The sequence below is a fragment of the Hypanus sabinus genome, chromosome 6 (genome assembly GCF_030144855.1).
Source record: "Hypanus sabinus isolate sHypSab1 chromosome 6, sHypSab1.hap1, whole genome shotgun sequence".
NCBI lineage: Eukaryota > Metazoa > Chordata > Chondrichthyes > Myliobatiformes > Dasyatidae > Hypanus > Hypanus sabinus.
In genome coordinates this window covers 53,863,201-53,888,316 of record NC_082711.1, presented here as the reverse complement: position 1 = coordinate 53,888,316, position 25,116 = coordinate 53,863,201, and the positions used below count along the sequence as shown (strand labels likewise).

General features: G+C 41.2%; 1 protein-coding gene across 3 annotated transcripts in view; it reads left to right on the top strand.

Moving 5' to 3' along the window:
• Positions 1–25,116, top strand: part of malrd1 (MAM and LDL receptor class A domain containing 1) — a 430,000-nt gene that overhangs the window by 230,440 nt on the left and 174,444 nt on the right. For all 3 annotated transcript variants that reach the window (XM_059972137.1, XM_059972136.1, XM_059972138.1), the window contains 2 exons: positions 10,901–11,114; positions 20,296–20,543. In XM_059972137.1, the coding sequence (XP_059828120.1) occupies positions 10,901–11,114; positions 20,296–20,543 (462 nt within the window). The remainder of the gene's footprint in view (positions 1–10,900; positions 11,115–20,295; positions 20,544–25,116) is intronic.

Below are 25,116 nucleotides of genomic sequence, written 5' to 3'. Positions count from 1 at the left end.
CTTCAAAATTGAGATGGGAAGGAATCTCTTCAACCAGGATGTGGAGAATCTGTGGAACTTGTTACCACAAAGGGCTGTGGTAACTAAGTCACTGTGTGTACTTAGGACAGAAATTGATAAGTTTCTGATTGGTAAAGAGGATAAGGGTTAATGAGGATTAGTTAAGAGAGAGCCTAGGACCAGAAGGCATAAGGCAGAATAAAACAACATCCCTTTAGAACAGGGGGAATTTCCTTAGCTAGAGAGTGGTGAATCTGTGATGTTCATTGCCATGGAAGACTCTGGAAGCCAATTCATTAGGTATATTTAAAGCAGACGTGTATATGTTCTTGATTAGTTACCATATCAAAGCATATGGGAAGAAGGCAAGAGATTGAGGTTGAGAGGAAATAATATTTTAGCTATGATGGAATGGCAAGGCAGACTCAATGGGATGAATAACCCAATAATCTCCTATGACTTATGGACTTACAAGGAGGATGGGGAAAATGGGGTTGAAAAAATAAAGCAGCCATGATTAAATGGTAGAGCAGATTCATTTGGCAGAATAGTCTAATTCTGCTCCTGTGTCTTATTGTCTAACTTCTTCAGGAAATCACATGAGATTCCAAATGAATATGGATGCTGGAAATCTAAATTGCAAACTTTTTGTTTTGTTTTGTTTGGAAGACCCTTTTATTGTAGCTTGAATAATTAGTCCTGTTTGCCTTTCAGTAGGTGCTGACTGACCTGCTGAGTATTTCAAGCATTTTCTGTTCTCTTCCCATGAGAATCCATATGTGCATAAAAATCTCTTCTCTCAATAATATTGCCTGTCAACAATACTGTTCTGCTTAACTACTAAGATTCAAAAGTCAGCAAACAATAAAACAATTACTTAGCCACTTTATTTGTCAAATTAGAAGCTGAAGACTCTGAGAGAATATAATGAAGAGACCAGCTACGATTTAAACTTCGGTCATTTAAATATTACAAATTTTGATGCATTAGATATAAATCTATTAGACAGACGTACAAAGTAGTAACTTAATAAAGCTAATGTGAAGACTGAATGAAAGTGGTCAGAAAATGATTATGGAATAATTTAAACTGTATTCAAATGATCAAATATTTAATTATTACAATCATAGGAAGCCACACAAATCTGAGCTGGTTCTTCAAAGAGTAATTTAGTGAGTGCCTCTTTGTTATACTTTCCCCAGATCCTTGGATTTTATTTCTTTCAAATATTCATCTAATTCTTTTTTGCAGGGTGTTATTAAGACAGCATTCACCACTTAACCAAGCAGTGCATTCCAAATTGTAGCTTTCATGAGCTCACCTCTGCTTTGTACTACATTGTGCCACAATTATTGTGCTTGCAGTCATGGGAAAGAATTTTCCTCTGTATAGTCTATCCTGACCCTACGTGATCTTCTGTCGTATTTCCTCTTATGCTATCTAATATATGGAGACTAACGCATGTTTCTCTAGCCTAATAACCTGATTATGATGTGTAACCTTTCTATCACAATCTCTGCAAAACCCACATGTCCTTCCTGAATTATGATGTTCAGAATTGGAAACAATAATCTGTCTGAAATCAAACCTGTGCTTAAGTGATTTGTGTTACTTGCTGGCTTCTCACATGCCACACTCATCTGCAGTGACATCTTTGTTAAACTGCCCTAACACTTTATAAGATTTGAAAACAACATTTTCAAAGATTATCTCTTTTCCATCCACTATAAAAATTATACCTTTTGACATGTATTATCTCCTTCCTTTCTTTATATGAAGATATATCTCTCCACAGGTTTCAACATTAAAATTTAGCTGAAATGGTTCACATTTCATTTATATGTGACCTAAAGGATTCTCTACTTATCTGTCAGCAGCAAGAAAGTGTTGTGCACTATACAGGCAATTGTTTAGATATATTTTGAGTTATCGTCACTCATTCTTGTTAACTGCTTGCTCTGTTATTCAGTGAGTTTGTTCTTTCCTCGTCATTTGAAAGTGTTAGGTCATACCTGGAGTATACGTTAACATGGGTGCTATTACTCTAATCATTTCCAAGGGATCTATTTTTATTGGTGAGCCTTACTTACCCTATTTCATCACTGAGGAGTCACAGACATTTATGATGTTCTTCATACCTCATCTGCTTAAATGTCCAGTGGATATTTTTTAACAATTTTCTTTGAATTGGAAGCTCTGGCAGTAAGAATATCTGAATTGTAATCAAAAATAATTTCTCCTTCCGTTGGCTGAACTCAACGATCCCTTTATAGCGTGCCCACCATCCATTTAGTTGCCCCATATACTTTTCCATGAGCATTTGACTGTTTTCTTTAATTTCTTTCAATATTTTTATTAATTTTCATCTAGAAGAATGCAGGGTACATGAGGATATATATTATGAATAAAAAATAGAATAGTACCGAATACATTATATTTAAATCACACTTGCAATCGCAGTACCTCATATTCATAATAAAACAGGTATATTAATTAAATTGTAATTTAAATTGGAATAGTTTTATTATTAAAAAAATCTAAACACACTACCAAAGTCGAAGCTGTTTGGTAAAGAAAGAAAGATGGAAAAAAGTCCTTATCACATAGTGACTTATGTTATTAGCCAACATCTGTACTTTAACACCAACTTTTTTGATTGAAGTTGCCTGATATATTGCTGAAACAAACTAAGAGCTTAATTAAAGACACGAGGAAGTCTGCAGATGCTAGAAGTCCAAAGCAACACACACAAAATGCTAGAGGAACTCTACAGGTCATGCACCATCAATGGAAATGAATAAATAGAGAATGTTTCAATTCAAGACCCTTCTTAAGATGAGGACATTATGATTTATTTGTATCCAAATTGTTTTAATTGCCCTTGATTCTTCTTCCTCATCATTTTATTGAGTTAGAAAAAACACGATCTATCCCTAATACCAGGTGTGAATATTCATCTCTCTGTATTCTTCCTCCCTATACTCCAGTTCCCCAAGGCCTCCTCATCTCTCAGCACCATTCTTACTAATTTTCTGTTTATCCAGATACCCAGTGCAAAGTGGCCTGCACTTGTTAAGTATGAAGAGGCAGATACTGGTGATAAAAAGATGCCATTAACAGTTTCTAGCTGTAAATATAGCTTGTCTATGTGGAAAACCTGCTACAATATTCTAACTACCAAAACACAATGGTGCTCTTGTACACAAGTCATTTACAAATATACATAATAAGGTCATAGAGGTGCAATTAGAATGTTGGACTTTGCAATGTACAAATTTCATTCCAAGACAGATTAAGTTTTACAGCAATTGTAAAAAGCCCTGGTGACCTGTCGCATGAAATTGTCAGGAAATGTAGAGTAGTCTTGACCCAAAAGCAGAACCACAGAGATGATTCAACAGGAATTTGGGTGAGAGCTTCCAGGCATCAACAATAGTTGGCCTGACAACTTTAGGCATGGTTATCAGTTAGGATATCCCTCCATGCGCTCCTCCAAGCATTACAATAGCTGCAAACCAAAGCCCTGGCAGAAGGTACGTCCAGCATGAACTCTTCCACAGGGAACAATGGGTGTTGGTAGCCATGAATCACCTAAAGTGAAACATACCTGCAGCAGAACAGGTGTGTAGGTTTTGGAACAGCTTGGCAGATGCTTCTTCCATGTGATAGGGTTAGGGCCTCTAACCCGATCACATGGAAGAAGCATCAAAGCATTGCACAATCTCCTCCACTTACTGATTGGCTTAATGTTAGCCTGCAAATGATAGCCAAGCTCACTGAGGAGCAGAGGTAGCTGAAATGTGTCAGAACTGGGAGTTAAATTGTAGTATCCAGCTTGACACAATGTCCTGAAGGAAGCCATGGAGAAGAACTACATGCTGGAGAACCAGGTTTGCAGTCTCAGTGGCTGATGGAAGCTTCTGGAAGGCAATTAAGTGGGACACCTTATCGAACCATTCCAGCACTGTCAGAATCAACATCTGAAGATGACAAGCCCATGAAAGAAATCCATAGTGATAAAGGACCCAGGTGTCAATGGGCCAGAGGACCCCCGGTTGGAAGAATTGGACTGGAAGCACTGAGGACAGGCTGTGACAAACTGACCTACATCTGTGATCATGATGGCCCACCAAAATGGGCATCACAGAAAATCCAGAGTCCATCGTCCACCTGGATGGCCTAATAGGGGGAATGGAGTGCATCAGACGGCACAGCTGCTGGGATGTACCTGTCAGGGGAGTTGGCTGGAGCAGGCTCGTGCTGTAGCACCCAATGGAGCTGGTTCTCAAGGTCCCAGGTGATTAGGGTCAGACTGTGGGAGGGTGGAATGATGGGCTGATTGTCAGTCTTTGTTTCAACTGGCTCTAACGGAAGTAACAGGGCATCTGTCTTTGTGTTCTTGGATCCCAAAGTAGGTAAGTGATGGTGAAGTTGCATTGTTTGAAGAAGAGGGTCTACTAAGCCTAATGTTAGCAGGTCTGTTTTATGGATATATCTCCAGGTCGGGAAAGGCTCTGTGCTTTCCATCAGCCAAAGTTTCCACTCCTCCAAGGATCATTTAATAGCGATTAGTTCCCTGTCACCTACTCCAGAAGGGTGCTGTGTAGGGTTGAAATTATGTCAGAAGAGGGCACAAAGGTGTGCCTTCCCATCCAGTCCATAGGTTCAGTAGAGAGTACAAGTAGCACGCCGAGTCCGGAGCAGAAACATGTCTGCTGTGCCAGAATCCACCAGAGTTCCTGTACCTGCAAAGCCGGAGTGCAGAGGTGGACAGGATGAGTGAGATGGGCTATTGTGCTGGAACGAGGGGCTGGAGAGAGCTCATCCCTACTTGGAGACCGCCATATCCCAGATGCCGTGGGCATTTGATGCATTTGTAGTAGGCTGCTTCGCAGTAGCTGCACGTCTCTCCACCAACACTCACACCCTTAGGGGAGGAAGGGAACTCGCCTGAGCTGCATGTGTTCTGGAGGTTAGGTGAGGAGGGTCTTGAAACCTGAAATGTCCTGGGAACAGAACTGGGGTCCTGGCTGATGATCTGGAGAAAAGATGCTTGTCAATACAAAGAGCCAGCTTAATGAGGCTTTCAAAGTCGGTGGGCATCTCCTGGGTAGACAGAGCATCTTTTCAGATCTCTAAGATACCGTGATGGTAATGGGCCAGTAGCTCTTCTGCATTCTAGCTTCACTGTGCCACAAGAGTCCAGAATTCCATAATGTATTCCAGAACGGAGCATGAGCCTAGATACAGGTGAAGTATCCATACTATTAACGGGGTGGTCAAAAAACCAGCGCACCTCAGTTGTGAAACCCTCAAATTTGTTGCAAATGGGGGTTTTATTGTCCCAGCTTGCAGTAGCCCAGTCAAAAGACAGATGAGGAAATTGATCTTAGTTTGTTTTATAGAATACAGAGGCAGCCGGAACTCAAACTGTAAAAAGCACTGGGACTGTGTCATTGAGTTGGATCATAGAAGTGTTTGGCATGGAATCAGGGCTGTGGGGAGGAGGTTGACCAGTGTGGAGTTGCTGCACTGAGGTGGTGAGTTGGTGCTTTTGTGCTGCTTCTGGATTATGTACTTGTGTCGGCAGACTGTTTACTCCAGGTGAGCATACTCTGCTGGGTTAATCGATGGTTCACTCATTCTGTCAGGAAATGGAAAGGGGACTTGACCCAAAAGCAGAGCTGATTCAGCAGTAACCAATAACTTTAATATTAGACAGAAAAGTAACAAGCCCAAAGGACCACAAACCAAGAGAGAACAGAAGCTAAATACAAATGAGCAGCTGGTTGAGGTCAACTTGCTCGATGAGTGAAAATGAACTGTGGATGAGAACTGGGGTTAAATAGGCTGCAGGTGGTAGGTCTGGAATGAGCAGCTGGTGAATCCTAAAACCATAAGACATAGGAGCAGAATAAGGCCATTCAGTCCATCAGGTCTGCTCCACCACTCCATCATGGATGATCCCGGATCCCACTCAACCCTATACATCTGCCTGCTCACCATATCCTTTGATGCCTTGACCGATCAGGAAACGATCAACTTCTGCCACAGTATACCCACAGACTTGGCCTCCAGTGCAGTCTGTGGCAGAGCATTCCACAAAGTAACTATTTTCTGGCTCAAAAAATTCCTCCTTGCCTCTGTTCTAAAAGATCGCCTTTCAATTTTGAGGCCATGCCCACTAGTTCTGGATACCCCCACTACAGGAAAAATACTCTCCACAGCCACATTATCTAGTCCTTTCAACATTCAGTGGGTTTCAATGAGAACCACACACCCCTGGCATTCTTTAGAATTCCAGTAGTACAGGCCCAAACCTGCCAAGCGCTCCTCATATGTTAACCCCTTCATTCCTGGAATCATCCTCGTGAACATCCTCTGGACTTTCCAATGACAGCAGATCCTTTTTGAGATATGGGACCCAAAATTGTTGACAATACTCCAAGTGTGTTATAAAGTCTCAGCATTAGCTCCTTGCTTTTATATTGTGACGTTCTGGGTTGGGGTGTGATCGACGACCCGCCCCTACATTTCTAATTACCCATACTGTTTATTGTTCTTGTGTGAAAATGCTTTTGTGAGATTATGGTAAAAAGTTCCAGTTCATTTATTGTTACATTTTAGCTTGGGTTATACAGTATTTGCTTGTGTGTTTGTGGGTCACCCTGACTGTAATGGGGGTGTGTGATGGTCACCTCCCCAGCCTGTGTGAGACTGGTTGGGTTCACTCTCCGGGTCATGGTGCTTGGTCTGGTTTGTGTTTATCACAATAAAAACTGTTGTTGAGTTCAAGAGCTTCCTCCTCTGTCATTATGGACCAAATGCCAACATTGCACTTGCCTTCTTTACCACAGACTCAACTTGTAAATTAAATGCATTATCATACATTGCCCAACACTGTATTCAATCTGCCACTTTTTTGCCCAATCTTCCAATTTGTCTATGTCCTGCTGCAATTGAATTGCTTCCTCAGCACTACCTATGCCTCCACCCATCTTCGTATCATCCGCAAACTTTGCCACAAAGCAATCAATTCCATTATCCAAATCATGGACAAACAATGTGAAAAGAAGCAGTCCCAATACTGACCCCTGAGGAAAACCACTAGTCACTGGCAGCCAATCAGTACAGGCGTCCTTTATCCCGCTCACTGCCTCCTGGCTGTCAGCCATTTCTCTACCTATACCTGTTGATTTCCTGTAATTTCCTGTCCATAGGATTTCATCTTGTTAAGCAGCCGCATGTGTGGCACCTTATCAAATGCCTTCTGAAGGTCCAAGTAAATGACATCCACTTCCTCTCCTTTGTCCACTCTGCTTGTAACTTCCTCAAAGAACTCTAACAGGTTTATCAAGCAAGATTTCCCTTCACAGAAACCATGCTGACTTGGACTTATTTTATCATTTGTCTCCAAGCAGCCTGAAACCTCATCCTTAATTATAACAACAATTTTCCAACCACCGAGGTTAGGCTAACTGGTCTATTATTTCCTTTCTTTGGCCTTCCTCCCTTCTTAAGGAGTGGAGTGACATTTAGCTGGTTAGGGACCAGCAGGGTTATGAAGAAGAGTGGGGTGACATTTAGCTCGTTAGAGACCGGCAGCGGCCTGATTAAACAGTGCTGGATCTCTTACTGCTGGTATCTGGAGCCAGATGCTGTTCAACCTCCCGAATTTTGTTTATTGTTTGAGGAGGTACTAGACTTGTCCCAGGAATGGCAGGTTTGCTATATGAGTAAAGCAGGCCTGCACTCTATGGAATTTTGAAGTAAAATATAGAAGAGTACAGCTCATGAACAGGCCCATTCATCAATGATGTCGGTGCTGATCAGGATATCCCTCCCTTCCCTGCATATTCTTACATCTACCAGTTCTGAAATGCCATTATCTTACCTGTTTTCACTACTCGCCCAACGGCTCATTCCAGTTACCCACCACTCTCTGTGTAAAACAAAACAAGCATGCACAACTCCCTTAAACTTTACCTCTGTAACTTGTGTATGAAATCTCATGCTTGACATTTTTATCCTGAGAACAAGATTCTGAATGACTACCCTGTCTGAGGCTCTAATAATTTTATAAACATCTATCAGATTTCTCCTCAGCCTCTGATGCTCCAGAGCAAATAACCCAAGACTCTGCAAACTTTCCTTATTGGTCACACCCTCCAGTCCAGGCAGCATCCTGGTTAAACCTCTTTTGCACCCTCTCCACAGTCTCCTCATCCTTCTTTTAATTATGTGGCCAGAAAAACTGCAGACAGTAGTCCAAGAGCAGACTAAATCTTCAGTTCCCGGACCTGTGAAGTCAATCAAGTCACACACTTCGGTACCACCCTATTAACCATGAACTATTGTTATCCGAACACTGTTAAAAGCATCCTGCCTGGATGCACAGCTACTTGATTTGGAAGCTGCTCAGCTTGTGACCTCAATAAGTTACAGAGAGGTGTGGAACCAGCTTCCCCTCCATGGATACTGCCTCCATAAAGAGTTCAGGATAATAAAGACCCTTTCTCTCCAAGATATTCTCTCTTCTTCCATGTCCCATTGGGCAGAAGATACAAAAGCATGAAAGCACATACTAAAAGGCTCAAGGGTGGCTTCAGTCCCACTGTTATCAGACTCTTGAATGGACCTCATACAACAGTCTACCTCAATCCCCACAATCTACCTCTGAATGATCTTGCACATTATCGTTTACCTAAACTGCCATCTTTCCGTAGCTATTACACTTTATTCTGCATTGGTTTTTGTTTTTATCTTATTCTAGCTCAATGCACTGTGTAATGATATGATCTGTAGAAACAGGATTCAAGTCAAGCTTTTCATTGTATCTTTATCCAAAGACAATAATAGTCCAAAACCAATATCTACTTATATGCCTACTTTCAGGGAGTTATGAAATATCCCCCAAATCCCTCTGTAAGTCAATGTGGTTAAGAGCCCTGCCATTAATTGCATTCTTTACCCTTACATTTCTTCTCCCAAAGTGCAACACCTGACATTTCAACACACCTTACAAGATACAAGATATGTTATTCAAGATTGTTTAATGTCATTTCCAATACACAACTGTAAAGGAGAACAAAATAATTGTTATTCAATAGGCTTCAACAGGTACTTAATGTTAGAAAAATGTCTACAATATACATCCTGAAATTCTTCTTCTTCTTCACAAACATCCACGAAAACCAGAGTGCCCTGAAGAATGAATGATAGTTAAATGTTAGAACCCAAAAGCCCCCCCGCCAACTCCCTTCTCCCACGCATAAGCAGCAGCAAAGCAATGACCCCTCCTCTCTCACCAGCATAAAAGTATTGGCACCTCCCACCAAACACTCAGGCATGCAGCAAAGCTTCAATAAAGACACATTCTTGCAGAACCCCAAAGATGACTCATTCACCCAGTATTCAACATACCACAGGTTCTCTCTGTCCCTAATAAGGGATAAAGGGTGTCTCTGTTTCACAGCGAGAGGGGAGGAATAACAAAACAATTTGCCGATTTATGATGTTAAAAGTCAGTTGCATTGCTTTTTCTGAACTCTGTGCCCAAAGAACTTGGGTCCCTGGGCACACAGCCAGCAGCCAGCTCACTGCTTTTGACCTTTTGTGTACTCCCATGACACATCAGGTGGCAGCACCGGCCACAATTCAGCCCATCTCCAGAGCCAGGAAAGTCTGGCACCACGTCCTTAGCATATTAAAAAAGCGGCCGGTCATGAGGCCCTGGGAGCAGGTCCCATTTCCGCAAAGAACCAAAATCAGTGTGTAACTCAGGGTCTTCAAAAGAATCTTGAACGGGGAGAAAAAGGAGATATTAAAGATAGAAATAGAGCTGTTTCTGAAGATGCAAGCGAAGGAGTCGCCATCATCCTCCGAAGCTCCACTCACTACTGATTTGATACAGCACAAAAAAACACAATATGATAAAGAATACAATAATAAAAATAAACAATAAATGTGCATTCATCGCGATAGCTTGCATACATAGATTGATTATATGTCCATAAATTGACACTAGGCACAGGAGAGTCTGTACAGAAGAAGACACTGACAGGAAATGCTAAATTATTGGTGTGGGAGTTGTGGAGGGATGGGGATTAACGGGTGGAGGTCAGCCTTACTACTTGCGGAAATAACTTTTTGAGTCTGGTGGTCTTGGCATTAACGCCACATAGCCTCCCTCCCGACGGAAGTGGGACAAACAGTCCATGAGCAGGGTGGGCAGGGTCCTTCATGAAGTTACTTGTCCTTTTCCAGCACCTTTCTGTAAACACAGAATGTCCTTGATGGCAGGTAGTCTGGTGCCAGTGATGTGTTGGGCAGTTTTGACTACCTGAAGTAGAGCCTCCCTGTCTACTGCAGTGTACTTTCCATACCATGTAGTAATGCAGCATGTTAGGATGCTTTCCATAGCACAGCTGCAGAAGGTTGTAAGTATAGATGTGCAAAGTCCTGCTCTCCTCAACTTCCTCTGAAAGTTGAGGCATTGGGGAGCTTTCCTGATTGTGCAGGATGTGTTCTGGGACCATGAGATGTGTGAGATGTATATTCCCAGGAGTTTGAAACTGCTATGCCACTGATGTAAAGAAGAGTGAGTTACTTCAGATTAAGGAGTAGGGTGCATATGACTGAGAGAATGAGAAATTTCTTCACTCAGCTGAGTGATGGGGAATTTCTGGAATCCTCTAAACCGAATGGAAATAGAAGATAATTCACTGATTTCATTCAAAACAGAAAATGATTTCTGGATGTTAGGAAATATTGGGATAATGGGTTGAGGTAAATCAACGATAATCTTGATGAATGGCTTGCTACTGATCTTATTTATTACGGTCTTTAATTTTTATCATGAACAGGCAGTTTATAACTGATGGTTATAATATGTTTACAGGTTTTCATTAGAGCCAAGCGGGGTGTGAGTTATATGGGTGATATTACAGTGGATGATATTTCCTTTGAAAATTGTGCAGCTCTTCTGATCCCAGACAGACAGTGCAGCTCTGATGAGTATTCATGTACCAACAAATACTGCATTCCTAAAGAGCAGCTCTGTGACTTCACCAACGATTGTGCTGATCATTCTGATGAGCTTCCACTCATCTGCAGTAAGTAATTAATCATGCTTATGTAAAGCGCAGAATTTATTTTCAGACAATTGTGAGGCTGTTGATTAATGTGTTACATTTTACATGTGAAAATGAAATGTAAAATTATTTTGATTGCTTTACAATAAATATTGGCCTGATTGTTAGTACTATGATAATAGTGCATGCATTTACTAAATACAAAATACCTTAATCCAGAAAGAATTCCTTTTTTTGGTGTTCCACTGCATGCGTATAATAACGCTGACTATAATTTATATTCTAAAGTGCAATTACACTACCAGGATTATTCCACAGGCCTGGAGGTAAAAGAGACAGCAGAAGCTGAAATCCGGAGCAACATTTTGCTGGAGGGTCAAAACCCTGCATCAGAAATACAAGTGGAGAGGGAAGGTGGCTGGTATATAAAGGGGAAAGGGGGATTGGTGAGTCAGGGCCTGGAACTAATAGATAGACTGAGAAGGGTGAAGAATGTCCACCTTTTGAACATTTCTTTTGTCCTGTAAATGCTGCATGACTCATCAGACTTCTCCAGCAGATTGCTCCTTGCTGTTGCTCCACAGGTCGACAATGAGGACCGAATTTGTAGAGGCATTGCAGAGACGTACAAAAGCTACAGTGGAGCATATCAACTCTCCAAGTACATCATTAGATAACAATAATATAAGCACCATAGAGCAGGAATATACACTGATATTGGGCGGTTATGTTTTTACCAATACTCTATATGTGCTTGTGTATGTGAGAACTGGGCCCCAAGCCGTGGTGTGGCCTGGCAGGCGACAGATGATCTCGGTGGGCTGGAGGTCTGAACGATATATATGCATATTCCGCATTGTTGTATTTTTACTGATATACTAAATGGGTTTGTTGTCTTGTATCTGTGAGGATAGGGTCTCAAGCCACGGTATCGCTGGGGGTGTGGGGGCATGTGGTTGGAGGGTTTTATGAGTCAAGACTCTTTTATTCTGTGATCATGATCCTGTGTGTGCTGTGCTGTGTGTGACTGTAGGTAACGTGTTTGCACTGTGACCCTGTATTAACGCTGTCTCATTTGGTTGAATGACAATTGAACTTGAATCAAAGTGAATTGAATTCAGAGTTGGGTTCCAAACTACTCTGTTGATCAATGCATTTCAGATTCACTGAGGAAGACAGCTTTGCTGAAGTTAATTGTGGGAAATAGCTATGCCAAATGAAGCAAGCATCAGCCAGCAAATATCCGGAACATAGAATCACAAAGTCAAAGAAATACGTAGTATGAAAGCAAGCTCTGAACATTTAGCAACCATTAGTGCTACACTAATGCCATTTTTTCTATTTTCCCATCAACTCCCCCCAGACTCACCCCTCACTCACCTACACAATAGTGGCAGTTTCTGGTGAATAATTAATCTCACAACCCATATATTCTATATGTGGGAGGAATCTGGAGGACACAGGAGCAACCCCTGCGGTCACAAGGAGAAGATGCTGTCTCCACTGGAGATCAGGATTGGACCTTGAGAAGCAACAGCTTTATTAAATGTAAACTACACTGAAAAAAATAATAATGAGTTACAGAGGGATCAAAATCAATAGGATGAGAATACATCTGGCATAGTACTTGAAATCAAAGCTTGCCAGTCAGACTATAATTGCACAATTGGATGAATTTACATTTTGAAATATTTCAGTTTGTGTCATGCTGTACTGTTCTAAGAGAGAAGGGAGTGTAATTTAAGATCGAGCTGGCCAGTTGATCAAAGAATATAAAGAGTAGAGTAAAGCAAAATAAAATAATTCATGACAGATCCCAGAGAGCCAAGCTGATTTCAGAGAGTTGAAAAAGGAATGGAATTAGGAAAGAAAGGCAAAGACAGAGTTTGAGAAAGTTCAAAGCTTTAAATAAATTTATTATCAAAAATAATATATGTCACCATATACAACCTTGAGATTCTTTTTTTTTTCAGGGATATACCAGTGCATTCAAGAAATACAATATAATCAATGAAAGACCAACCACCCAACAGGATGGACAAACAGCAAATGTGCAAAAGAAGTTTTTCAATGTTTATGATGTGATACCGAAACTTTGCAAATTTCTAAGGAAGTCGAGGCACTACCATGCTTTATTCATAACAGCATTCACTTGTTGGACCCAGGGGAGATCCTCTAAAATGATAAGACCAAGGAACTTAAAGTTGTTGAACCTTTCTAACTATGATCCCCTGATGAGGACTAGCTCATGGACCTCTGGTTTCCTCTTTCTGAAGTCAATCATTTCCTTGGTCTTGGTGATATTGAGTGAGAGGTTGCTGTTGTGGCACTGCTCAGCCAGATTTTCAATCTACTTCCTAAGTGCAGATTCATCACCACCTTTAAATCAGCTAATGATGATGATGTCACCAACAAACTTGAACATAGCATCAGAGCTGTGATTAGCCACAAAGTCATAAGTATAAAGCAAATAGTTCAGGGGGATAAACACATAGCCTTTTGGTGTACCTGTGTTGATGGAGATTATGGAGAAGACGTTTTTGCCAATCCAAATGGACTGGGGTCTGCAAGTGAGGAGATCTAGAATTCAATTGCACAAGGAGTTATTGAGGCCAAGGTCTTGAAGCTTATTGATTACTTTTGAGGACATGATATTTTTGATTGCCAAGCTGTAGTCGATGAAAAGCAACCTGATGTATGGATCTTTGCTGTCCGGATGTTCCAGGGTTGAGTGAAGAGCCAGTGAATGAAATGGTATCTGCTATGGACCTGTTGTGCCAGTAGGCAAATTGGAATGGATCCAAGTCTCTTCTCAGGCAGGAGCTGATATGTTTCATCCCCAACCTTTCAAAACACTTCATCACAGTGGATGAAAATGATGCTGGATGTTGGTCATTGAGGCAGGTAACCATGTTCTTCTTAGGCACCGGTATAATTGAAGTCAGCAAACCGTCGAAGCGAGAGGTTTAAGATATCAGTGAACCTGCAGCCGCTTCATCAGCACAGGTCTTTAGTATTCAGCTGGGTATCCCATCTAGGTATCCCATCTAGGTATCCCATCTAGGTACCCCATCTAGGTATCCCATCAAGGTACCCCATCTGGGTATCCCATCTGGGTATCCCATCTAGGTATCCCATCTAGGTATCCCATCAAGGTACCCCATCTGGGTATCCCATCTGGGTATCCCATCTAGGTACCCCATCTAGGTACCCCATCTAGGTATCCCATCAAGGTACCCCATCTGGGTATCCCATCTGGGTATCCCATCTGGGTACACCATCTAGGTACCCCATCTAGGTACCCCATCTAGGTATCCCAGCTAGGTATCCCATCTAGGTACCCCATCTAGGTATCCCATCTAGGTATCCCATCTAGGTACCCCATCTAGGTACCCCATCTAGGTATCCCAGCTAGGTATCCCATCTAGGTATCTCATGTAGTTACCCCATCTGGGTATCTCATCTAGGTATCCCATCTAGGTACCCCATCTAGGTATCCCATCTAGGTATCCCATCTCGGTACCCAATCTAGGTACCCCATCTAGGTACCCCATCTAGGTATCCCATCAAGGTACCCCATCTGGGTATCCCATCTGGGTATCCCATCTGTGTACCCCATCTAGGTACCCCATCTAGGTATCCCAGCTAGGTATCCCATCTAGGTACCCCATCTAGGTATCCCATCTAGGTACCCCATCTAGGTACCCCATCTAGGTACCCCATCTAGGTATCCCATCTAGGTACCCCATCTAGGTATCCCATCTGGGTACCCTATCTAGGTACCCCATCTAGGTATCCCATCTGGGTACCCTATCTAGATACCCCATCTAGGTACCCCATCTAGGTATCCCATCTAGGTACCCCATCTAGGTATCCCATCTAGGTACCCCATCTAGGTATCCCATGGGTTCATCCTCCTGAAGGATGCTCTCACATTGGTATCGAAGACTGAAATCACAGGGTCATCAGGAGTTGTGGGAATTCTGTGAAGGTTCCTCGATGTTTTGACAGTCAAAATAAGCATAGAAGGCATTGAACTTATTCGGGAACGTTTTGGTTTTCTTTTACAAGAGGTAATTGCATTCAAGTTCTGCCACAGCAGTTGAACGTTCTTCAGTGATTCATTTGGTCCAGAATTGACACTTTGCACATGGGATGGCCTTCTGGACATTGTAGCTGGATCCCTTGTATCTTACTTGGTCAACAGACCTGAATGCCAATCATCTGGTTCTCAGCTAATTGCAGATCTCGTAGTTTTTCCAAGGCTTTTGGTTGGAGAGAACTCTGAATGATTTTGTGGAGCACACTCTTCTATGACTGCTTCTGTAAAGTCTGTGACAACTGTATATATCTCCAGATCCTCTGAAGTGCCCTTGAACACAACCCAGTCCACCAACTTGAAGTAAACCCACAGCCACTCCTCTGCATCCTGTAACCAACACTTTATTGTCCTTATCTCTGGAGCCTTGTCTTTTAGCCTCTGCCTGTATGGAGGTAGGAGGAGGATGGCCAAGTAAATCAGATTTCCCAGAACGAGGTTTAGGCATGGAACGGAAGGCATTCCTAATCATATCATAGCAATAGCTGAATATGTTTGGGCCCCTGGTACAGCAGGTTATTTGTTGATGATACTTGGGCAGATATTTCTTCAAAAACAGGCCTGAATGAAATCCATGACTGGGGTAAGGTGGTTCATGTTTGCTGATGTCAGTATTCAATACTTTGACTCACTGTTTAGCATCTACCTTGTGCAGTATGTAAACTGAGGGCAAAATCATTGAGGAGAACGCTGTTCAGAAGCAGAACAGTTGGCACTTAACTATTAGATGTTCCTGGCTGGGGGAACAAGAGTGGGGATAACACCATTGTGTCTAAACACTACAAAGAGTTTTTCATGGAACACAGACCCCTACCTTTTGCCTTCACTGAATCAGCAGTCCAGTCCATCCTGCGTATCCAGAAGCCCTCAGGCCGTATTGACGTATCCTGTATGTCGGGTGTGAGCCATGTCTTTGTGTAGTGTAAAACACAGCAATTTCTCATTTCTCTCTGCTACAGCAATCTTGCCCTTAGGTCCTCAGCCATGGTCTCCAGCGACTGTACACTTGCTATCAAGAGGCTGGGTAGAGGGAGTTTCATTCTCCTGTGTTTCAATCTAGGTTGGTGTCCTCCCCACCTTCCTCTCTTACATTCGTGGCAAGGTACCATCATCTGCTTCAAAGTGCCGTACCTGCATGCTTGAGAGTTAAGTCTGCCAAGTCCTTCCATAGGTTGTGAAATTGCTAGTTTGTTAACATGATTCAAAAGTACATTACCTATGGCAAAATTACAGGCTGCAATTTGCAATGAAAGTAGTTCAGAAGGAATATATTTCATTTTGTAAACTGCCGCAACAAATCGCCGGGTATGAACATCATGCCTGCAAAAAAAAAGCTGCAGACTTAAAAGGGAATCTCAAAATATTCAAACAGGAAATACGCTATAGGAAGAGAAGTGGGATTAATGAAAGACTCAAAAGGGGATTTATTTATGAAGGCAATGGTACTGAATTAGTATTTGTATGTCAATCTTCACCAAGGAACAAAACTGCTGCTGGAATCTCAGCAAAAGAAGATGTGTTTATGTTTTTGTACAGGATAAAAACTGGTAATCCTAGGAATTGATTTAGACTACAGAACTGATGAAGAGTCTTTAATCTTGGACATCTCCACTTATTGATCAATGTTTCTAAGGCTGCATCCATTGATCTCCAATCTGCTAGTGATTATGCTATCATTGCACATGATCATCTATCTGCAGCAGGTCTCTTGCAAGAAGTTACCCAAGTCTGGGATCTCATTCCTCACGCAGAGACCAAGGCTCTTCACCTGCATGGTCAGGATCATGCAAATTCAGCTCATTTCATCCTTCACTATCAATAATCATGGACAATATAATACTGCACAGGACTCTGTGCACTGTTATCTTATCTGGGAAATTGCTTTGGTGTGCCTTCACTGACTTCCACAGCCAGGTGTACAGCTTGTTTATGATCCCAACTGTTCTTTTATGCATTAGGTGTAATACCTCATTGAGTTACTAACATTAACTAGGGTCAGAAGAAATACAGGCCCTCCCTGGGTTATGATTTCCCATTTATATTAAATGAAACCAATAATCAATCCGGAAAAAAATCTGTAAACTTCTCGTAGTAATTGGATACCATTGTCTCTAAGGACATGGATTGCCAGTTTTACCACAGGAAGCCATTGAAGGGAGTTGCTTGGAAACTGATGCACAAAAAATTCTATTGGTACTTATATAACAAGATTAAAACCTGTCAGTTTCTGCTCATTTTGACATGAACAGAAACAGTTACATGTTGCAAGAAGCTTGTCAGTACTTACTGTTCAGTTTTAAATTGTTTGGGTAATTAGGCAATTGTCAAGGGCCAATAAAAATAATTTGAGTCTGAATTGGTCAGGGGAATTGAACCGTTGGCTGAATAGGCTTCATGGGAGAGGCAAAACCTCGGTTGAGGTTTTCTGTTGCTTCTTTTTATTTCTTTATTATTCCATAGGTAGAGCAGTGAGAATAGATTCAATCTCAGTGATGTGCTCCTCTTACACATTGTGGGAGGTTTGGGCAAACCATCTCCCTGATGAAGTGCAGAATACCTCAGTGGCCATTCCCCTCAATAACAAGTGTAACATTTTGAATACTATTGGGGAGGGTGAAAAAAACCAACTGGGGAAAGCCGCAGCAGCCAGGTCTCTAGCATTGAGTCTTAGCTCTGTGGCTCAGGAAGGAAAAGGGAATTAGAGAAGAGTGGTAGTGATGATGGGGATTCAGTATTTAAGGGAACAGACGGGATTTTATGAAGATGATAGAGACTCCCTGATGGTATGTTACTTCCCAGGTGGTAAGGTCAAGGATGTCTTAGATTGTGTCAATGGCATTCTTAAGGGAAAGGATGAGAAGCCACAAGTTGTAATGGTTATTGGTACTAACTACATAGCTAGGAAATATGAAGAGGTCCTGTAGGTTGAATGTGTAGAGCTAGGAAGGAAGCTGAAGAGCAGGACCTCAGGAGTAGTAATTTCTGGACTACTGCCTGTGCCCCACACCATTAAGTGTAAGAATAGAATGATAAGACAGATGAATGAGTGGCTGAAGAACTGGTATGGGGGGTCAGGATTTTTTCAATCTTGTCAACATTTCCAATCCAGAAAAGTGTGAAGTGTTGCACTTTGGAAGGTTGAAACTGAAGGCAGTGTAGAAGATTATGGCAAGATTAATAGCAGTGTGAAGGAACAGAGGGATCTTGTGAGCCACATCCTTTAAAGTTACAGTGCAAGTTAATAAGGTGATTAAGAAAGCATCTGGTGTGTTGGCTTTCATTAGTCAGAAGACCGAGTTCATGAGCTGTGAGGTAATGTTGCAGTTCTATGAATCTCTGGTTCGATCACACTTACGTTCGGTTTGATTGCCTTATTATAGGAATGATATAGGAAGCATTAGAGAGCACACAGGGATTGACTAGGATGCCACCTGGATCAGAGAGCATGTCTTTTGGAGGATAGACTAAGTGAGCTGAGGCTTTACTCTTTGGAGCAAAGGAAAATAACAGGTGACTTGATACAGGTGTACAAGACATTAAGAGATATAAATAGTGTTAACTGTCAGACTTTTTTCCCAGGGCAAAATCAGGAAATACAAATGGGCATAATTTTAAGGTGAGCGGAAGAAAGAATAGGGGTGTGCCTGAGCTAAGTTTTTTTTACAGAGTGGTAGGTACATGGAATGGTGGTAAATGCAGATACATCAGGGACATTTAAAAGACTCAGATAAGCACATAGGTTAAAGAAAAACTGGAGGGTTATGTGGGAAGGAAGGGTTAAGTTAATCTTGGAGCAGGCTAAAAGTTGGCACAACATTGTTTACTATGTTCTATGATACTCTGCTGAACAATATAACAGCCATTAATTATCCAAGCCCATCAAGACCAGCCAATGAGAATAGGATATTCTGATTCTGTACCATTGTAACTAGGCAGCAGAAGATAATAAATGGGGTTGCCCTTTATCAGTCAGGACACTGAGTAAAAGAGTTGGGATGTCATGTTCCACCTGTAAAGACATCAGTGAGACTGCACCTGGAGTATTGTGTGCAGTTCTGATCACCACACTATAGGATTAAGCTAGCTAGGTTGCCGAAAAATTTCACAAAAATGTTGGCAGGACTAGAAAGCTTGAGTTATAAAGAGAAACTGGATAAGCTGGGATTTTTTTTTCTTCTCCTGGAGCAAAGGATGCTGTGGGGTGACCTTACAGAGTTTTGTAAAATAATGAGGGGTACAAATAAGGTCACAATGTTTCCTCTGATGCAGGGGAATCTAGAACTAGAAAGCATAGGGAGGAAGGGGGACAAGGCGAAAGGTTTAAAGCGGCCACATTCTCAAACATGGAGTATGGAATGAATGACCAGGGAAAGTGGTGGAGACAGAAACAATTATAACATTTTAAAGACATTTGGACGCATACATAGATTGGAAAGGTTTAGAGGGACATGTGACTACCTCACATTGCAGGTAAGCACCTTGGACAGATTACAAAGAGTTGGACCAATGGTCTGCTTCCTTTCAGTATAATTCTTTGACTAAGACAACAGTACTAATAGGTGTCCTTAACAATAATCTCATTGAGATAATTGTGAGGCATTAATTCCAGTGAGTTTTGGGAATAGTACAGATGCTCTGTTTTTTACTCTCCAAACAAGTTCCATGCTGTCAACTCATCCAGTGCCCAGAGATCCTTTGACAATCAATGACAGATTACAAAGATACTGAGAGGGCAGAGCTCAAGAAATAGACATTGCTATCACAACCTGTGAAGAACCAGCCATCAACTGTTGTCACTGCGACCTAAAGTAGCCTTTCCTTTAAAAGAAAATATCCCTTGATGTTAAAGCTGATATGGGAGCCTTAAAAATAATTTTTAAAAAAGAAAACTACTAACAACGACTTGCTCTCCCAAATCAGAACACCTTTCTACATTTCTACAAATGGCACTGTTGGTCCAAGGCTGGGTTATTGTTCATCTCAGGATCCATCAGGAAGCCATTTTTGTAGGGATCATGATTGAAGTATAAATCCAAAAGAGCAGTATAATCAGTAAAACCTGGGGAATAATTACTAACATGTAATCCGACATGTCATTTGCAGGTACAAATTTGGGACGTTGTGATTTCGAATTTGATCTGTGCTCCTGGAGACAGTGGAGAAATGATAATTTTGACTGGATCCTTAAACAGGGGATTATCTCAACACTGGGGACAAGCCCAACTACTGACCATACACTGAGAAGTCCAGCTGGTCATTACATATATATTGAAAGCCCATTTCCACATCTTCCAGGACATGTGGCAAGAATATCTGGGCCATCCATCAGCAAGATAAGCAAAGACTGCAAGGTAAGACTGGTATTATCAGCTGATACTTTTGGATACTGTCCTTATAAGTAGGAGATAGGTTCTCAGTCTAGACTGTAGCAAAAAGCCAAGGACATTTAGAACATTCAGTTGGTGGATTTTTTTCTCCTTACGACAGTTGAATAAAGGGTGTCACGTTTTTTGTTATACAGCCCACAGTAACGACAGCTTCAAAAATTCTTCTGTTAATGGACCTTCCACCAACCACTGCTCAAGGCATCTGCATCAAATTGAGCTAAAAAGCCTTGTTTCACACGAGAGTAGAATGGGGAAGGCAAAGATGGTTAATGTATGTATCATGCACTAGATGCCAAAGTAAACAAATGTATCTCATGAAGTAGCATCTAGAGGTGGATGCTGTTGGAGACCATTGCTCCTTTCCGGGCACCCCTGTACTTCAGGATTGACAAGTTTACAGCTGTGGTAGAGACAGGATCCAGTATGCCTTTTAATGAAGAATTGGGTAATTATATACAATGAAGCTTTTGAAAGGCTCTTGAAACAGAGAAAAGAAATAGAACCAGGGAGTTGCTCTGGTAGGGTACCAGCAAGAACATGATGAGGTAAATACCATAAACGTTCTATGATTCCATAAGAACTCAGAAGAATTTAATGGAAACCCGAGAGGCAACTACTTCACTCAGAGTGTGGTGTGAGTTCAGAATGAGCTGCAAGCAGTGGATGTGGGTTTGATTGCAACACTTGAGAGAATTTTGGATAAGTTCGTGAATGGGAGGGTTATGGTGGTCTATGGTCCAGGTGTAGTTTGATGGGACTTGGTCAGAATAACAGCTTGACATGGACTGGATGGGCTGAAGGGCCAGATTTGCGCTGTAGTGCTCTCTGACTCTATGCTCACTGCAATAAGTCACTATTATGTTTACTTCCCCACATAATAATTGTGTTGTATGCATAAATATTGCCCCGAGTTAATTTTTTTTTGTCCTCCACCTTTAAAGTAGGGATCTATTCAATGAATTTTGGATGTTTCATGAGAGCTTACGAACTTTTTATTTTCTGATAAAGGGTAAGATTGAAGAAACATTTTACATGATTTCAATAAGTGACCACGCATACAGCATGTGGTATGGGAAAACTGATGCTTCTAGTAATCACTAGAACATTTTAGCTATGTAGTAGACAGTGATTGATTGCACCCAGTAGTGAACAACTACAATTGACCGATCTATCTGCATGACGGAGCTAGGCATATGTTGATCAGCCAAATGAGCAAAATGTGTAACATCTCTTGTAAAGCTAAAGCAGCAAGCAAGCTGAGAAACAAGCTTTTCTGAAATCTAGGTTTACAATAATTTGGCCTTCATCTCTTCAATGGCTCAGACAATAAGTGCACTGTATGATCAAATATCCATAATGAGACTAGGAGTTATTCGGGTTTATGGGCTGTTTATTGCACTGTGATTGTCTATACATTACAGGGATAACAAATATTAACATTAAGAACATCATTTATGATATTTGACAATCAGAATCTGACACAATATTTTGATTTACTTGTTGGTTATTATGGTTTATAACTTGCCTTGTGGCACTGAAACATAAAGCTGGATCTTTAGTATACGTCCCAATTAGATGCAACTTTCACTAAGGATTATAAATATATTGTTTTTTTGTGTCCATGTCTCCCAAGGTGTTGAGTGCCTTGACTACCAAACTGTGGTCACAATAAAATCTGGGTGACTGATAAAGAGGAGCACAAGTTCTCAGATGAGCAGATAGTCTGACTAGAGAGGTCCACAAGACCTACTTTTGAAGCTGCCCATGAGATAAGTGTTAAGCAGGGATAAACCAGTCTCCTCCACAAGTATGTTTATTAGCAGTCTTTGAGGTGACATAACTTATCAATTATGAATGATTACTGTGGATAACAGTATCAAAACCTGGCTCTGATGTGCATTCTACGAACTGCAGAGAACGGGGTTCCTTTTTAAAAACTTTAAAAGTCCATCCTGTTGAAAACCCTTTTCAAAGTAACACCCTCTTCTAAAATCTTTCCTTGAAGAAATCATCTAGAACTACGTCCAGTCAAATTAATTTACACTGGGTACTTCTTTCTGTGTACTGAATAGAGGCCTTTGTGTGTTTACTCTCAAAACAGTAGAAACAAAAAAAAATGTTGAAAGCACCCAACTGATCAAACATTATCTGTGAATGGAGAAACATTTAATGTTCAAAAGAACATCAATGAACATTTCCTATTTTTATTTCAGGTTTCCAGCAACTTCCAATTTTTTAGGTTTATTGACCTTTCAAAATTAATCCTTTTTGAATCCATCAACAGATCATTTGTTTCAGCTCATCTGTTTTCTCCAGAGGTGGATCTGCTTTAAGTGTGTAAGCCTGAGGAACAGTGTACAAACATGTTTCTCTTAGAAAATGCTAAATTGAATCTTGTTACACACTAGTGCTGTGACTTTTGTTATCTGTATGCTATTTTGGTCACTTGCGATTATCAGGTCAGCTTATCATAAGGCAACTTCTGTGGCCATCTAATGCAGTACGTTGGAGACTGGTCATACATTACCTTGACTAGTTCAGTTGCTAGAATGATTTTTTGTTATTAGTCTGACCTTTCCATGTACCAGTCCTTTCCTCGTCTCCCTCTAGAATAAATTGCCTGTCTGTTTGTTTTAACCTACCTCTTCCTGTATTTTCCTGTATGCATAGCTTGAAAGTTTGCCCTGTACCCTTGGAAGAAATGCCTTTTTTCCCCAGAAGTTGTTGATGTACGGAATCACACCATCTTATTTCCCCACAACCTGTCATTTTTGAACAATGGGTACCACTGCATTCTATGCATCTGCATCAATAATGTTTAATGTTATTTTTGAAATACTCTTTGAATTATATTTCCAATACCATAAGACATAGGAGTAGAATTAGGCCATTCAGCCCATTAAGTCTGCTCCACCATTCCATCATTGGTGATCCCGGATTCTACTCAACCCCATTCACCTGCATTCTCTCCATATCCTTTGATGGCCTGACCTATTAGGAAATGATCAACTTCAGCTTTAAATATACACTCAGACTTGGCCTTCACCACAGTCTATTGCAGAGCATTTCACAGATTTACAACTCTCTTGCTAAAAAAAATTCTCCTTACCACTGTTCTAAAGAGTCACCCCTCAATTTTGAGGTTGTGCCCTCTAGTTCTGGATATACCCACCACAGGAAACATCTTCTCCATATCCACCCTATCTTGGTCCTATCAACATTCAGTAGGTTTCAATGAGATCCTCCCACATTCTTCTAACTTCCAGTGAGTACAGGCCCAGAGCTGCTAAACACTCGTCATATGTTAGCCCGTTCATTCCTGGAATCATCCTCGTGAACCTCCTCTGGACTCTCTCCAATGATAACTTTCTGAGATATGGGACCCAAAACAATACTCCAAGTGTGGCCTGACTAGTGTCTTATGAAGGCTCAGCATTATCTCCTTGCTTTTATATTCTATTCCCCTTGAAATAAATGCCAACATTGCATTTGCCTTCTTTACCACAGACTCAACCTGTAAATTAACCTTCTGAAGTCTTGGACAAGGACTCCCAAGTCCCTCTGCACCTCTGATGTTAGAACTGTCTCCCCATTTATATAATAGTCCGCACTATTGTTCCTTTTATCAAAATGCATTATCATACATAACCCAACTGTATTCCATCTGCCACTTTTTTGCCCGTTCTTCCAATTTGTCTAAGCCTGCTGCAGTTTCATTGCTTCCTCAGCACTACTTGCCCCTCCACCTATCTTTATATCATCTGCAAACTTTGCCACAAAGCCATCAATTCCATTACATAAATCATTGACAAACAATATGAAAAGCTGCAGTCCCAATACTGACCCCGAGAAACATCACCAGTTAATGGCAGCCAACCAAAGAAGGGCCTTTGAATCCCACTCTCTGCCTCCTGCCTGCCAGCAATTCTGCTATCCATGTTGGTATCTTTCTTGTAACACCATAGGATTGTATCTTGTAATGCAGCCTCATGTGGCACCTTATCAAATAACCTTCTGAAAATCCAAATAAATGACATCCACTGCCTCTCCTTTGTCCACCTTGCTTGTTAGTTCCTCAAAGAACTCTGACAGATTTGTCGGGTAAGATTTCCCTCTACAGAAACCATGCTGACTTTGACTTATTTTATCATTAGTCTCCAAGTACCTTGAAACCTTATCCTTAATAATAGACTCTAACACTTCCCCAACTGCTGAGGTTAGGCTAACTGGCCTACAACTTCCTTTCTTTTGCCTTCCTTTCTTCTTGTAGAATGGAGTGACATTTACATCAAACGCCTCAAAGGTAAGTGTTTCAAGCAATCATAACTACACACTTATAGGTTTAGTGTTTTCTTCCTAGGGTTATTTGATTTTTTATAATAGCCAACTTGTCTATAACTTTGTTTTTTCCTTTCCATGCTTCTTTAACCAATCACACTGCATTTTTTTTTCTGAGAGCAATTGGGTCAGTTTAGCATAAATGAAGCAAACCACATTTGAATATCTTCACTCATTCAGTTTGACACCATACCTTCCA